Source organism: Monodelphis domestica, chromosome 3 (assembly GCF_027887165.1).
Source record: "Monodelphis domestica isolate mMonDom1 chromosome 3, mMonDom1.pri, whole genome shotgun sequence".
In the NCBI taxonomy this organism is placed as follows: Eukaryota; Metazoa; Chordata; class Mammalia; order Didelphimorphia; family Didelphidae; genus Monodelphis; species Monodelphis domestica.
This window is the reverse complement of record NC_077229.1, coordinates 82486012-82502315: the sequence shown is the minus strand read 5'-3', so window position 1 is coordinate 82502315 and position 16304 is coordinate 82486012. Positions and strand designations below refer to the sequence as shown.

The 16304-nt window shown below is 39.6% G+C and overlaps 2 protein-coding genes across 3 annotated transcripts in view; both read left to right on the top strand.

The window, feature by feature from the left end:
* Positions 1 to 15823, top strand: part of RAB8A (RAB8A, member RAS oncogene family) — a 32426-nt gene extending 16603 nt beyond the window's left edge. For both annotated transcript variants that reach the window (XM_016432353.2, XM_001368601.5), the window contains exons 6-8: positions 11222 to 11287; positions 12932 to 12982; positions 14062 to 15823. In XM_016432353.2, coding sequence (XP_016287839.1) covers positions 11222 to 11287; positions 12932 to 12982; positions 14062 to 14154 — 210 coding nt within the window. In that variant the 3' untranslated portion in view covers positions 14155 to 15823. The remainder of the gene's footprint in view (positions 1 to 11221; positions 11288 to 12931; positions 12983 to 14061) is intronic.
* Positions 283 to 7213, top strand: LOC103096124 (actin, cytoplasmic 1-like). The gene has a single exon (XM_056822310.1). The coding sequence runs from the start codon at positions 3910 to 3912 to the stop codon at positions 5014 to 5016; it is 1107 nt and encodes a 368-aa protein (XP_056678288.1). The 5' UTR covers positions 283 to 3909; the 3' UTR covers positions 5017 to 7213.
* Positions 15824 to 16304: the final 481 nt, after the last annotated feature.

Sequence of the window (16304 nt, the reverse complement as noted above, 5' to 3'; positions counted from 1 at the left end):
TAGAATGACACTTTTGTAGAGCTATTTTAACTTTTTAGAAATGTGTTTAAACGGATGTTTTTTCTTCTCTACTTTCTAAAAATGAAAAATTATCCTCATCCATTGACTTCAGTCACAAGATTGCAAGATGGTTGCCTTATCCAAGTGTATGTGTTTGCACGTGTGTGTGTGCGTGCATGTGTGTACATGCATGCATGTGCGCATGCATGCTTATCCCTAGAGCAGTCATGTGGGGCAGGGCACCAGACTTGGGCTCAAGTCCTGCCTCTCTCATCAGTTGCTATCTGAAGATTGAAAAGCTTCCTTATTTCTCTGAGCCTCAGTTTCCTTCTTTGGAAAAGGGAGATAAGAAGGGTGATGATAATAATAATGATGATACTACCATTGGCACTTTACATATAATTTATGCCTTCCCTACCTAACTTACAAGAGCCCCAAATAAGAAGAAAAGTACATTACAAAACACATATACACTACCAGTTGTGTGGTATTCATTGTTTAAAAATGCAAAGTTTTTTTTTCTCATTACTTATAACATTTTCAAACGATTCCCAAATATTCCATCAGTTTACTCTGTGTTGACCTTCATGATTATCACTACTTGGCTTCTTTAGAAGATTTTAGTGCTTAAGTTCCATTTTGAATAGTTTGTCCAACTGTGCCAACCTGGATGCACAGAAAGTTCTCTAACTCCATCATATGCTATGTAATTCTTTCCCACATCCTATCACAGATACTCCATGGATCTGCCAGATGTGTTTGAGGCCATCCTCTGTCTTACATGTAGTAGGCTGTAATAAATATTTTTGAGTAATCAAGATTTATCTGGGCAGTCCAGAACACCCCCAAAAGGCCAGTTAGATCTACTATTCAATCAGTCAGTACTCACTAAACCATTTATTAAATGCCCACTGTATGCAAGTCAGTGTGCTAGGGATACAAATACTATAAATGAAACAGTTCCTGCTGGAAAGGATATTGTATTCTAATAGAAGACAACAAGGACATATATAAGTATTTATGGAATAAATATAAAGAGAATAAAAACAAGGCAGTTTGGGAGAAAGGCACAGATAATCAGAGGGTATCAAGAAAGGCTTCAAGTAGAAAGTGGTACTTGAGCTAAATCTTGAAAGAACAGAAAAATTCTGTGAGATGGAGGTAAGGAGAGAATGCTTTCTAGCCATGGATACCCCTAATGCAAAGTCATTGAGATGAGAGATTCATTATCACATGAAAATCAAAAAAGACCCATTTGTCTGGGGGGAAAAAGAGGATGGGATAAAAGTAATGGATTATGAGGCAGGAAAGGTAGATTGGGGCAAAACTCTGATTGATTTTAAAAGCTAAACAGAGGAGTTTACAGTTGATTCTTGGAAGCCACCAGAGTTTATTGAGTAGGGGAATATTCTGGGCTAGGCCTGATTTCTAGGCTGAGTGTGACTGAGGACAGCCCCATGGTAGTCAGTGTTCACTATTAGGATGAAATGAGACACTTTATCAGGCCCTAACAAAGGCAGACTACTTAGCTTTAGCAGAAGAAAAGATATTCAGCAAGAATATGTATTGAGGACCCTTTAAGTTGATTCAACTGAACAAAATTCACCTACCTCTTAGTTGCCCTATGATTATCCATCAGCCAAACATGAGACAGCACCTGGAGTTCCTTGTGGCTGATTTTTATTCAGGAAGCTATATCAGTGGAATGTGACTTTAGTCCCCTGAGCCAATCAAGTCTTGAGGATGGTTTCAATACTTTTTAAAGAAAAACTAGCCCAACATGCACAGAGGGACTGGATGATGGGTAAAGGGAAATTGTTAAGATGTTGCTCCTACCATAGAAGATAGTCTTTGTTAAAGGAAGTTAAAGTCCTGTTAAAGGAAAATCAGTTTAACAATATTTTGGAGGATGGGCTGGAGAAGGGAAGGCCTTGATGAAGAGAAATCAGCTTCAGGAAGCCTTTGCAATCATGTAGGTGAGAGATAATGAGGGCATGAACTAAAGTGGTAGCTGTTTGAGTAGGAAAAAGGAGTCAGATATAAAAGATGCTTCATAGGTAGAAACAGCAGGGGGTGGCAGCTTATTGGATGTGTATGGGAGAGGGAGAAATTCAAGAAAATGCTAGAATTATGAACCTGACAGGCTGGAAGAACAGTGATATCTTCAATAGAAATAGAGAAATCGGGAAGAGGAATATGGATTAGGAAATAGAGATAATGACCTATGTTTGGGATATGTTGACTTAGACATGTCTCCAGGACATCCACTTTGAAATGATTCATAGGCGATTGCTAATGTGGAATTGAAGTTTAGGGAAAAGACTGTGACTGGATGTGTAGATCTATGAAACAGCCGCATGGAGTTGATAATTAAGCCCATGAGAGCTGCTCAGGTCACCAAGACAGTGTTTATAGAGAGGTTTTAAGACAGAGCTTTGAGAGATGCTCACATTTAGCAGACATGATATGGATAAGAACCAACAAGGGAAACTGAGAAATGGATAGGAGAAGAACAAAGAGAGTATTGTCACCAAAGCCCAGAAGGAGAAAAAGGATTCAAGAGAGAAAAGGGTGGCCATCAGTATCAAATGCAACAGATAGGTCAAGAAAAATGAAGACATAAAGACATCGGATTTAGCAACTAAGAGATCACTGGTAACTTTGGAGTGGGCAGTTTCAGTTGAGGTGAGGATCCAAATTGCTGAGGGTTTAGAATTAAATGAAAGAAGTGAAGACAGTGACAAACAGCTTTTTCCTGAGTTTTGTCTGAGGAAGGAGATAGATAGATGATAGTTTGATGTAGAATAGGGTCAAATATTAAAGGGTGAGAAGAGATTGAAGTTGTAATCTACTGGAGGAAATGGGAGGGATGGGGGTCAAGTGTACCTGGAGAAGTGAAAGTCCATCTCCTTACCAAAGACTTGGGGCTGGAGGGTGAGGCAGAGGAATGACAAGACTCTGAGGTAAAGTAAAAGGGAAGATCATGTCAAGAGCTTCAGCTTTCTTAAAGTAACTGGAGATGCTTAGCTGAAAGAGAAGGGAATGTTTCTGCAAATGTAGACATTAGGAAGGATTGAGATGAGAAGGTTTAGGAAAATGTAGGATGATTGTCTTTTCTTTTAAAATTGGGAGGGAGATTTTTTAAAAGAGTCCCCTTTCTCCCACACCCAAAATAAGAAGAGAACAGAAGGAAGCCCAGAAGGAATCACAGACAGCAGGATAACTTTGAAAGTTACATGTCAGATTTACTATATACTTAAAAGGCAAGCCCAATCTAATAGAGATCTCAGAGTTTCATATGGAATCCTCTCATCTACAGTATATGTGGAAATGCTCATTTTATTCAGTATTTAAGTTCTGAATTAAAAAAAAGTGCAGAAGCTAACAAATCAATTAGGGAAGAATAAAGGATTAAGTTATCAAATTGAAGGCTCAGTTGAAGTTGAATAACATGAATTCATAATTTTTCCAGTCAACAAAGTTGCACGATTTCCTCTAACTCTTTTCAGTAGCATATGTACAGGATCAGAAGAGGCAGATATGAATAATCTTGGGCTGAAATTCATCAGGGTAACAAGAGGCAGTAAGTCAGGAAGGAGGGCAAGAGATTAAAGGTTAGAGGACAGTGTAGGTTTGAATTGGTCAACTATATGTCAAGACTGGAGAAGGAAATAAAGTCATAGTAGAATTAATGACCTGAGAAAATACCGATTGGAGGTTTCTGGGTGGGCAAAGAATAACTTTAGGAAAGGTAAGACATAGGGAGAGGACAGCCAGAAAAATGTCCAGATTTTTCATTAAGAAAATGGAATCCAGCTGTGAGCTCTTCCACCCAGCGTGCACTTGCCTCCAGGTGCGGCACCACCTCCTCTCTCTTAAAGGTTTAAACTTGCCACTTCAAAGTTCGCCATGGATGATGATATTGCTGCGCTCACTGTTGACAATGGATCCGGTACGTGCAAAGCTGGCTTTGCAGGAGATGATGCCCCTCGGGCTGCCTTCCCTTCCATTGTGGGGCACCCCAGACATCAGGGTGTGGTGGTGGGTATGGGCCAGAAAGACAGCTATGTGGGGAATGAGGCCCAGAGCAAGAGAGGTATTCTGACCCTGAAGTACCCCATTGAACACGGTATTGTCACCAACTGGGATGACATGAAGATCTGGCATCATACTTTCTACAACGAGCTCCGTGTGGCCCCTGAAGAGCACCCTGTACTGCTCACAGAAGCCCCCCTGAACCCTAAAGCCAAGATCATGTTTGAGACCTTCAACACCCCAGCTATGTACGTTGCCATCCAGGCTGTGCTGTCCCTATATGCCTCTGGTCGTACCACTGGTATCGTGATGGACTCTGGTGATGGTGTGACCCACACTGTGCCCATCTATGAAGGTTATGCCCTTCCCCATGCCATTCTCCATCTGGATCTGGCTGGCCGTGATCTGACGGATTACCTCATGAAGATCCTGACCGAGAGAGGGTACAATTTCACCACCACAGCTGAGAGGGAAATTGTGCATGACATCAAGGAGAAGCTGTGTTACGTGGCCCTTGACTTTGAGCAGGAGATGGCCACCGATGCATCCAGCTCTTCTCTGGAGAAGAGCTACGAACTCCCTGATGGTCAGGTTATCACCATTGGCAATGAGAGGTTCCAGTGCCCAGAGGCTCTCTTCCAGCCATCTTTCTTAGGCATGGAGTCCTGTGGAATCCATGAAACTACCTTCAACTCAATCATGAAGTGTGATGTTGACATCTGTAAGGATTTGTATGCTAATACTGTATTGTCTGGTGGTACCACCATGTACCCAGGCATTGCTGACAGGATGCAGAAGGAGATTACAGCCCTAGCCCCCAGCACAATGAAAATCAAGATCATTGCCCCACCTGAGCACAAATACTCTGTCTGGATCGGAGGCTCCATCCTGGCCTTCCTCTCCACCTTCCAACAGATGTGGATCAGTAAGCAGGAGTATGATGAGTCTGGGCCTTCCATTGTCCATCGCAAATGCTTCTAAATGGACTATTGGTGTTTTTTTCTTGGTTTTTTGTTTTTTTTTTCTTTTTTTTTTTTGTCAAAGGGTGTGACATGATAATTGCCCAAAAAAGATATGAGATTGGCATGGCTTTATTTGTTGTGTTTGTTTGTTTGTTTTTTGGCGCTTGACTCAGGACTTAAAAACCTGAACGGTGAAGATGATGAGCAGTCTAAAGTAATGTTGGAGGCAAACATCCCCAAAGTTCTACAGTGCGTCTTCAGGACTCTGATTGTACATTTTTTTTAACAAGTCATTCCAAATATTGTATAATGCATTGTTACAGAGAGTTACTTGCCTCTATGAAGGCTGTCTTGCTCTATTCCCACAGGAGCAGAGCTACTTAACATAAATCCAGATCAGGGGGAGGGGATGGGGGGGGGGAGGGTGGCAGTAATATTGCTTTATATGTAAATTATGTAATCCTTTAAAAAAAACTTTTTGTATCTTCCGCCTTAATACTTGTTCCTTTTTTTTTTAATTGTCAGCCATAAGGAATGGCTCCCTAAATTCTCTCCCTGCCCCCATCATAGATGTGAATGAAGACTTTAACAGTCTCCCTGGGAGTTAATGAGATTGGTGCCAGTACTTAGGGGAGGGGAGGAGCTTTACCTGTACACTGACTTAAGACCAGTTCAAATAAAAGTGTACACGTTAAAGAAAAAAAAAGAAAATGGAATCCTCAATGGAATAGACTTGGGGTAAATGATAGTAGCAGCTTTGGGGATGAGAACCCACTATTTGACAAAAACTGCTAAGACAATTGGAAAACAGTTTGGGAGAAATTAGACTTAGATCAACATCTTACACCCTATACCAAGATTAACTCAGAGTGGGTAAATGACTTAAATATAAAGAGGGAAATCATTAACAAATTAGATTAACATAGTATATCTGTCAGATCTATGGGAAAGGAATTTAAGACCAAGCAGGAGATAGAGAACACTACAAAATGTAAAATGAATAATTTTGATTACATTAAATTAAAAAGTTTCTGCACAAACAAAACCAATGTAACCAGAATTAGAAGGAAAGCAAAAAATTGGGGGGGGGGGTAATAACAAAAACCTGAAAAAGGTCTCATTTCTCAAATTTATAAGGAACTAAGTCAATTGTACAAAAAATCAAACCATTCCCCAATTAACAAATGGGATATGAATAGGCAGTTTTCAGTAAAGAAATCAAAACTATCAATAAGCACATGAAAAAGTTTCTAAATCTCTCATAATTAGAGAAATGCAAGTCAAAACAATGCTGAGGTACTACCTCATGCCTAGCAGATTGGCCAATATGATAGTAAAGGAAAATAATAAATGTTGGAGGGGATATGGCAAAATCGGGACACTAATGCATTGCTTGTGGAGTTGTGCCATTCTGGAAGGCAATTTGGAATTATACACAAAGGACTTTAAAAGAATGCATACCCTTTGATCCAGCAATACCAATACTGGATTTGTACCCCAAAGAGATAATAATTGTACAAAAATATTCATAGCTGTGTTCTTTGGGGCAAAAAAAAATGGAAAATGGGGGGAAGTGTCCCAAGATTGGGGAATGGTTGAACATATTGTGGTATATGATGGTGATAGAATACTATTGTGCTATACGGATTGATGATCTGGAGGCTTTCCATATGACCTGGGAGAACCTCAGTGAACTGATGCAAAGTGAACCGAGCAGAACCAGTAGAACATTATACACAGAAAATAAAACATTGCGGAAAAATCCAATGTAATAGACCTTGCTACTAGTAGCAATGCAACAAGCCAGGACACTCCTGAAGGACTTGTGTAAAAGAATGCTATCCACATTGAGAGAAAGAACTGTGGGAGTAGAAATGCAAAAGAAAAACATATGACATCACTTATCACATGTATATATGGGTATGTGATTTGGGGACTAGGCTTAAAAAACCACTCTATAGCAAAAATGAATAATATGGAAATAAGTATCAAGTGACAACATTTGTACAACCCAGTGGAATTGCTTATTGGCTCTGGAAGTGGAAGGGAAGAGAAGAGGGAGAGAAAATGAATCATAAACATAGAAATATTAAAAAAAAAAAACTTTTAAAAAGTGAAAATAGGGGGCAACTGGGTAGCTCAGTGGATTGAGAGCCAGGCCTAGAGATGGGAGGTCCTGGGTTCAAATCTAGCCTCAGACACTTCCCAACTGTATGACCCTGGGCAAGTCACTTGGACCTCCCCCCCCCCCATTGCCTAGCCCTTATCACTATTCTGCCTTGAAACCAATACACAGTATTGATTCCAAGACAGAAGGTAAGGTTTTTTAAAAAAAGTGAAAATAAATAAATGCTTGTTGAAGGGGGGGGTGTGGAATCCTTTGGAGGAAATGTGGCAAAATTAGGACACTAATGCATTGCTGGTTGAATTTTGAACTGATCCAGCCTTTCTGGAAGGCAATTTGGAACTATGCCCAAAGGGCTATAAAACTCTACATAACCTTTTGATTCAATAACACTATTGTGTCTATATTCCAAAGAGATCAAAAAAAGCAGGGAAGGGCCTACTAGTTCAAAACTATTTATGGCAGCTCTTTTTATGGTGGCAGAGAATTGGAAATTAAGGGGATGTCCATCAGTTATGGAATGGCTGAACAAATTGTGGCATATGATGGTGGTGGAATACTTTCATCCTATAAGAAATTATGAACAGGATAATTTCAGGAAAAAAAATTGGAAAAACCTACATGAACTGACCAGAACCATTATACACAGTAACAGTAATATTCCATAATGATCAACTGTGAAAGACTTGGCTACTCTCAGCAATACAATGATCCAGGACAATTCTGAAGAACTGACAGAATGACAGAAGAACTGAAGAATGACAAAGAATGCTATCTACCTCCAGAGAAAGAACTGTTGGAGTTGGATGCAGATCAAAGCATACCATTTTTCACTTTAGTTTATTTGAAATTATATTTGGGGGTTTTGGTCTTATATGAGTATTCTCTTTTAACAGTGAATGATATGCAAATATGTTTTGCATGATAATACATGTAGAACTCAGAATAAAGAAAATGGAACCCTATTGATATTCTTTTTCCTGAGAACCACGATTGACTTTGCCCAGTCTTAAAACCTTGAACAAGTTTGTGGTTTTGCAGCAAATGAATTAAGAGTTTTGTAGTTGCCTTGGACTGCTGTTTTAGGAGGTAACTAACCTAACATCTGGAAGTTGTTACAACTAAAGCTTTTCAGTACACCATAGAAAATGACCTGGGAAGGCTATTGAATGGCTAGCATTGCCATACAAATCTTTAGTGCTTGAATGGACCACTATAAGTTCTCATTCCAAAGTCACAGATATAGCCCACCCATGCTTCCTTATCCTCTTCAGTTCTTGTCCATGACCTTATATCCATAAATCTGCCAAAGTAGTCCAGTCTCCAAATGCTATATAGGTATCAGTGTAGCACAGGGTAGCTGACTCTATTTGATATCTCTATTCTTCCTGCCTGGGCCTCTTAGAAAAGGAAAGAATATAACTTTTAACCACTTCTTGCTCCTAGTTCTTCACTGGTAATACACTTTAGCCTGTGCAATCTACTATGCATCCCCATCGAGGTCCATGTTATCCGTCCAACCTACCCACAGTAGTTCAGATCCCAGTAGAGTCTTGGAATGGACCAAAGAACAGGACTGTTAGCTCTAATCACAGGATACCCCCTCTCAGACAAAGGCTGATCACTTCCATCTGTATAATTGAAAATCTGTTACCCTAAAGAAAAACTACATTTCCCGGGAGCCCACTGACTTCCTGACATTACGTACGTACTTCCTGTACACAGGGGATAAATTCAGTGGGTGGTCCTGCTCGGGCCTCTTTGGCTTCCTGGCAAGGATGATGGTGCTAAGTGTAGGAGGGTTTGAACAGGCTGATTAGCCATGAGCATGTGGTTTTTATTTTGTGTCCCTTTTATTCCTTTATTTCTAATAATCATTAATAAATCCCTTAAAATATAATATTTTTATTATTGAGATTAATTTTAATTTTTATACATCCCCATTCCTGTTGGAATTATCCAATGAATACCAAAAGGGTCATCAGAGTTATCTCTTATGACTTTCAAGTAATCTGATTTTAACATGCATAAAAGATACTTTGTTGGAAGAGAGCCTTAAAGATATAATTTTGTTCTTTCAAGCGAAACTTTTTTTTTTAATTGTCAAACATTAAGCCCAGTGGGATCTTGTATTTTACCTTTTGCAACAAATGAACTATGTAAACATGTTCAAGATTTTGTCAGTTTAATGATTATAAAGATATCTTCTGGGGTCAGCTAGATGACTCAGTAGATAAGAGAGCCAAGCCTAGAACCAGGAGGACCTGGGTTCAAATCTGGCCTCAAACATTTCCTTACTGTGTGACTCTAGGCAAGTCACTTGACCCTCATTGCCTAGACTTTACTACTCTCCTCCCTTGGAACCAATACTTAGTATCGTTTTTAAGTGTTTTGTTTTGTTTTTATCTGCTGTAGAATATTATAAATTTCATCTCATTCTCATGAGAAATTCCTTCAATATGTGTATAAATTATTCTTACAAAACTTGGGTAGAAATGAGAAAGTAAAATACATGAATTGATAGTTGTCAGTGCCTTCTTGGTGAACTTTTTCAATAGTAATAGAAACTGGGGTTTTTTTGTTTTGTTTTCCCGTAGTCTCCACTTTGAGATACCTTGAGACTAGATCCTTCAAAATTATCACCTTCTACATAGACCACAGTTAAGATAAATATGATGTCTCTACCCATGGAGAAAATGATTTCATCATAGAAATGGGGTGATAGGTCTTTTCCATTTTTCTTCAATTTTTATTGCCCTCCCAGTTTCATCTTTTAACGCTTTGGGGCAAATCATGCTAAATTTTCAACAAACTTGTTTTATTCTCCAACACTTCATTGTTCGATCAGATAATTTTCTTCCCTAATCTTCTACTGGTTTATGTTTTCTAAACTAATATTGCCTTTGGGTGCCACGACTGTCTGCTTGACAAGGAGAACAAGTATTTGAAGTGTTTTCTAGGTTCTTTTGACTTTGCTTTACATTGGCTGAACTGCCTTAGTAATTGAGGCAAGTCCATGTCTTCTCCTTTATTCATGTCCCCATTTCCCAGTGTCAATAGCTTTATTTAAGTCAGTCAGGTTGGATCTGTTTCACTTGCATGCTATAGCTTCTTCCTTTCTATATTCTTCTGATTTGATACTGATTCTGATCTTTGATCAAACAAGTCAAGATCTGACTGTATACAGATTTAGAAATCACTTTGAGAACCATTTTTTTCTTGTCTAAGACAAAGTTGATTTTCTTTTGGGGGGTTATTATTTGGTACTTGCCCTATCTAATACCTCCTGACTTGTTTTCTTGAATAAAATATTCAGAATGTTTAGGTTTACAGCTCCTATGTAGTCTACAAAGGGGACCATATAAGAAGAAGCTGAAAGCCATATCTTTTTCCCTTTGATAACTGTGATCATAGGACTTATCACTTTGTGGCCAGCTTTCTGGTGAAGAGCCTCTGTACTTACCTTGGCTGGTTCTTAGGCAACAGATATAGTCTGTTACCAGACCAATGCTTAGTTTCACAGCATTATATCTGGTTGGCTAGTAGTAGGAATGTCTGTGTTTAACAGGGTAGTAAACAAGTGGCTATACTTGATCTGGTTACAACCTAGATAGTTACTTCTCATCCCTAGCTAGTATCTTAAACTGGGGTCCAGAAGTCTAAATCCTGTTCTAAGAAACCATCTTTTTAACTATACTTTCCCCAAATTTTCCTTTTTCTTTTGAAGCCCTTCCTTCAGTCAGACGTGATAAAAAGAACATATTTTTTTTTGCCCAAGTTGCAACCCCTCCACTCCATTTGCTGAATTTTGCACTATCTAGTTCTGATGGGGAATGATACTTCTTTCAGTGTAGAAAGACAACCAGATCCAGAGTCAGATGCCCTAGATTTGAATACTGTCTCTGTTATACCTCCCAGACCTTCAGTTTCCTCCTCTGTAAAATGAGGATTATTAAAATACCTCAGATTGAAGTATTGAATAATAACTGTATTACCAACTTTACAACGTTTTGAGAAAAACATGATGAACCTTAAAGAATGAACAGAAATATAGGCTGATAATAACTGACCTGTCTTGTATTCTATGGATTTCTTCTAGCTAGCACTTGATTATGGAATTAAATTCATGGAGACCAGCGCAAAGGCCAATATCAATGTAGAGAATGTGAGTATCTGACATACCTCATACATTTAGTTAATCTCTTTACCATAGTTTGTCCCACTTTTCCCAAACACTCAAATTGTAGCTAAAGCCCCTTTAATTCCTTATGATTATAGCTTTTTAAATAACTGACAGACCTTTCTAGGCACATATTTCTAGTGGGAGGAAGAAGGGGTGGGGTGGGTTATACTAAGAGGCTATGTTTAGGAATTCTATTCAAATTATGTGATGCTCAGCTCCTGTTCCTGATCCTCAATATGATCACCTTCTGTGTCCCTACCCCCAATCCCCCTGTTCTGTCCTCTCTATTTTGCTAGTATCATAGGTTAACCCTGAGCTTGCCAAGGAATTTGGTTTACCCTGGGGTTTGGGGCAAAGCCACTTTCCTGTCCTATCAGCTGAGGAGTATTTGCCAAATACTCAAATACTAGTTTTGCTGTGAGACTATTCTTCATTGGCAGACAAATGTAAGAGTTAAGAATAGTTTTAATGGGTGATTCCCTTATTCCTATTCCACAAATTGAGTTAAGGAGTTAAATGTGGCCCAGCCATAGATAAATCAATGAGTTCTGTCTCATCTCCATGGGTGTGTCCACCTCTCTGGACTAGAAGTATACAAAAGCTCCTTCTTCAGCCACTAGTTGAGAGAGACACTGCTTGGTAGAAAGTTGCCCTGTGTTTCTGTGGGTCTTTTTTTTTTTAACCCATACCTTCAACCTTAGAATCAATACTCTCATTGGTTCCAAGGAAGAAGATTGGTAAGGGCAGGGCAATAGGGGGTTAAGTGACTTGCCCAGGATCAGACAGCTAGGAAGTATCTGATTCCAGATTTGAAATCAAGACCTCCTATCTCTAGGCCTGGCTCTCAATACACTGAGCCACCTTGCTCCCCTGGTAAGTCTTTTTCTAGGTGAATACTCTATACTTTGCTTTATGAGGTAACTTGGGCATATTGGCAAAAATCCTGAATTTGACCTTAGAAGACTTGGTTTCATTTCTGGCATCTGGCACATCAATCATCGAACATATTAAGTGCCAACTGTGTGCCGGGGAGTCTGCTAGGGGCTGGATTACAAAGACAAAAATGAAATAGTCCTTGGTCTCAAAGAACTTATATTCACTTAGGAAAAAAAGTACATATTTCAGGATATTCAGAATAAACTTAGCTTATTAGCTGTCTGATCTTGAATAATCCGGGCAACTTCCTTTAGCTTCAGTTTCTTCATCTGTACAATGGAGATAATAATACCCCTTACTGACTTCAGGGTTGTTGGCAAGATCAAATGAAGTGATGTATGTAATGCCATTTTGGCAGACCATGGAATATGTGGAAGAGAGTGCTAAGAGGTAAGATCAGAAAGTTAGTTTGGATCCAAATTGTGGTGAATATTGAATGCCAGACCAAGAGTTTGGACTTGATCCTATAAGGAGATTGAGTATTGGAAGGAAATGAATTGTAAAATGTAAAAGTACACCCTAAACTATCACAAATTATTCTGCATTGCCATAAGAATATAAGGTAAACTCCAAGGAAGAGCATAGTTAGTATTCAACCAACAGACCAGAAGACCTTCAACTGCATTTTTTAAGTCATTTGCAAATTCCTGCTTATGCATTATGGATAGTAACTTTTCTTTCCTTCTGTAGGCATTTTTCACTCTTGCAAGAGACATCAAAGCAAAAATGGACAAAAAATTGGTGAGTAATGATTCATTCCAAATCCTGGAAAGTATATCTGCAATAAAATAATGACAGACCTCTCATTTTCCCCCTGGAGACAAGTTCCCTCTTCAATAAAGTGTTGGTTATGGTAGATGTTTCCTCATTATCTAAAGTTAACTAGGGCTTGTCAAGTCCTTATGGAAACATGAACTGGGACTAGTATTTGCTGTGTTTAGTAAGGAAACCTGAATGTAATGACAGTAAATATCAAATTCCATTTGCATCTGCTATAAGAAGTCAGGGGGGAAAGTTCTCATTTGACTTTCCAGCCTCATATCATCATCTTGCTAGTAAATTTTCAGTAATGCCAAAAACTAGCAAGGGAGTAGCTAGATGGCTCAATGGATAGAGAGCCAGGCCTAGAGATGGGAGGTCCTAGGTTCAAATTGGCCTCAGACACTTCCTAGCTGTGTGACCCTGGGCAAGTCACTTAACCCCTAATGCCCAGCCCTTACTGCTCTTCTGCCTTGGAAACAAAAAGCAAGGGTTTGGGTTTTTTGTTTTGTTTTTTAAAAAGGAAGATTATGGCCAGAATGTAGAACACAGAATGATAGTGCTGGGAAACAAGTTGCATAGTGCCTTAGAGATCACCTGGCCCAACCCCTTTGTTTTATATATAAAGAAAATAAGGCAGAGAGAAAAGGAAAAGGCTTGTTCAAAGTCACCCAGGAGATCAGTGGCAGATTCAAGGCTGTTATCCTTACTGGCCTCTTGTTTCCTCTTCTCTAAAAATAGTAGTTGGCATGGATGGCCTCTCAGGTGCTTCTAGCCCAACTCTCCATCTCTGATCAGTTAATCTTTTTCTCCAGCTACACTACTCTGGCTTCCCCACACCTGTCTTACTTGTCTCCATTGGAGTATGTCCCTTGGGGATTTCAAAGACCAGACACTGGTTGAGCTAATTCAAGATGAGAAGAGGGAATAAATTGTTTATGGGAGCATGTAGAAAGAATTGTTTTGATTACCAGGAGGGTGTTCTCATCTATACTAATTTAAGTACTTTTCCCTCCAGCTCAACCTTTTTCACTATTGGAAAAATCTTTTCTATTTTTCAGGAGGGTAATAGTCCACAAGGCAACAACCAGGGCGTTAAAATCACCCCCGATCAACAAAAGAAAAGCAGCTTTTTCCGATGTGTTCTTCTGTGAGGAACACTGCCTTAACCTGAGCCTGTGCTCAGCTGAACTGGACTGTTCCCGTTCCGAGTGAGTTTTCCTCTATCTGTGGACTTCCCACCTTCCAACACGCTCGCCCCATGGCTCCGTGGCCGCTGCGGGACCCCGGCTGCCGGAACGAAATTGAGAAATTGTTTATTTTAGTAACGGTCTGATTTTTCCAACTTTGGAGATGGAATAAGTTAAGAATTTACTATTTTTCCTGTAATGTTTGCCATATCGGCTCCAGCATTGTATGACCAGTGAAGAGAAACAGTTGAAAACTGACCAACAATAGCACCTTTCTAACAGGATTCAGTCTCTGAGGGTGGTTTGGTGTTTTGGTGTGTTTTGTTTCTTTTCTTTTCTTTTTTTAAATCTGGAACACATCTAAACTCCAGCAAGAAACCCAGTCTGGTCAGAAGAGTCCTCATGAGGGCACTTAAATGCCAATACTGATTAAAGGTGTTTGTATACATGATCCCCATGCATCCACTGTACAGAGTCTTGGACTTAGACATTTATCTTACAAGCATTTTCTATCTCAGGACCCACTGCAAAGGTCACTCATTTAAGCAGCAGAGAGCTGACTATTGAGAGTGGGGAATATATTAGCCCCAATCTGGGCCTTTCCAAATTACGCTTTACTATTCGGTCACAAGGTTCTGGACAATCTACCAAATCAAATCCATTTTTTAAATGTTTTGTAAAAATAAACCAAAGTGAAGCATGAATTTATTGAATTCTTTGGAGAGTGTTTCAAGGGGGAAATAATGGTTTTTTCCTCTTTGGTGCCTGGGTTTCAGTCTCTTGTCCATTCTTGTTATCTGCAGGCCCCACAGTGGCATCTGTGATCTCTGACCTTTCACTGTCTAAAGTAATGCCTTTCCAGCTATGGTATAAGTAGCTCTTGATGGTGATCCTCACATGACTTAAGAAACAAGGATCACCCCAGGGACCTCTACCCATTTCCTTCTTTGCCTGTGATTTGGGGGAAAGGGTTGCCTACCTAACTTTTAAAAACCAGAACAGCCAATGTTCCTTACCCACCTCTAGTCGGGGACATCAGGTGACCAAAACATGCTCTTCTTCATGTATACAAACACAAGCAGCCCCACTCTAGGCAGCAGGTCACCCTTATCTCCAAATGGGATGTTCTTTTTAGCAGAGATTTATTTTTTAAATTCTTAGTGCCATGAAGTGATTCATTCTTCGATTTCCAAGAGCACGTACAGACAACTGGGGAGTCTGTGCCATTCCAAAAGGCCGTGGCAGGAAGAGTCCTCTCCACAGGCCCTATTCCTGACCCCATGTGTGACAGTGACACACAGCACATTCCAATGTGAAATACTAACAGCAAAACAGTTTGGGGTTGGTTTTTTTGTTTTTGTTTTTTAATTATCATTAGGTTCTCTTTGACAGCTAGAGGCTTTCAGCTTAGAGTCTGTACAATTGAAAGTAGTTTACTAGGTTGGAGGTAACGTCAACAACTAAGTTGTTTAGAAGCTGCTGTCTCAATCAAGTCATTGGCATAGTTCCATAGTTTCTGAATTAAAACAAACATATCAACAATATCCTGCTATTCACTGGAATCTCTAACATGCTCTGTTTACATTGATAAATGCACTTAAGGAAAAGAAATTAAAGCTCATTTTAAAGTTAATGGACTTTACTTCCCGTTGTCTCCTTTTAAGAACAGTCATAACAGATTTATCTAACTTTTGTTCACCTCATTTGAGCCCCATGACACCCTTGGGATTCAAGTAGGACGGATGTCCCTTTTTAGGTGAGCAAAAACAGGTCTAGAGAAGCCAATGACTTGCCCACCCTTGTGTAGCTACTAAGTAGTAAGGACTTGAACCCAGGGCTTCTAACTCTAGTCAAGTAGTCATTCCATTATACTGAGCTACAATAGGGATTGATGTTTCAATGAATATGTGTCAACTGATGCATTGATCACGAGTCTAGTCCCTTCTTCTATTACTCTCTGGTGATAATTGGAGCTCACGTTTCTGTGACCTTAGGACAGTAGCCATAAAAGCAGCCGAGAGGTCAAAGTTTGGGCTGGTGGTTTGGTTTAAACATATCTCAGTTATGGCGTTCTCTCTCTCAAGGCTCGCCTTTTACTAAGGAAGCCCATTGTC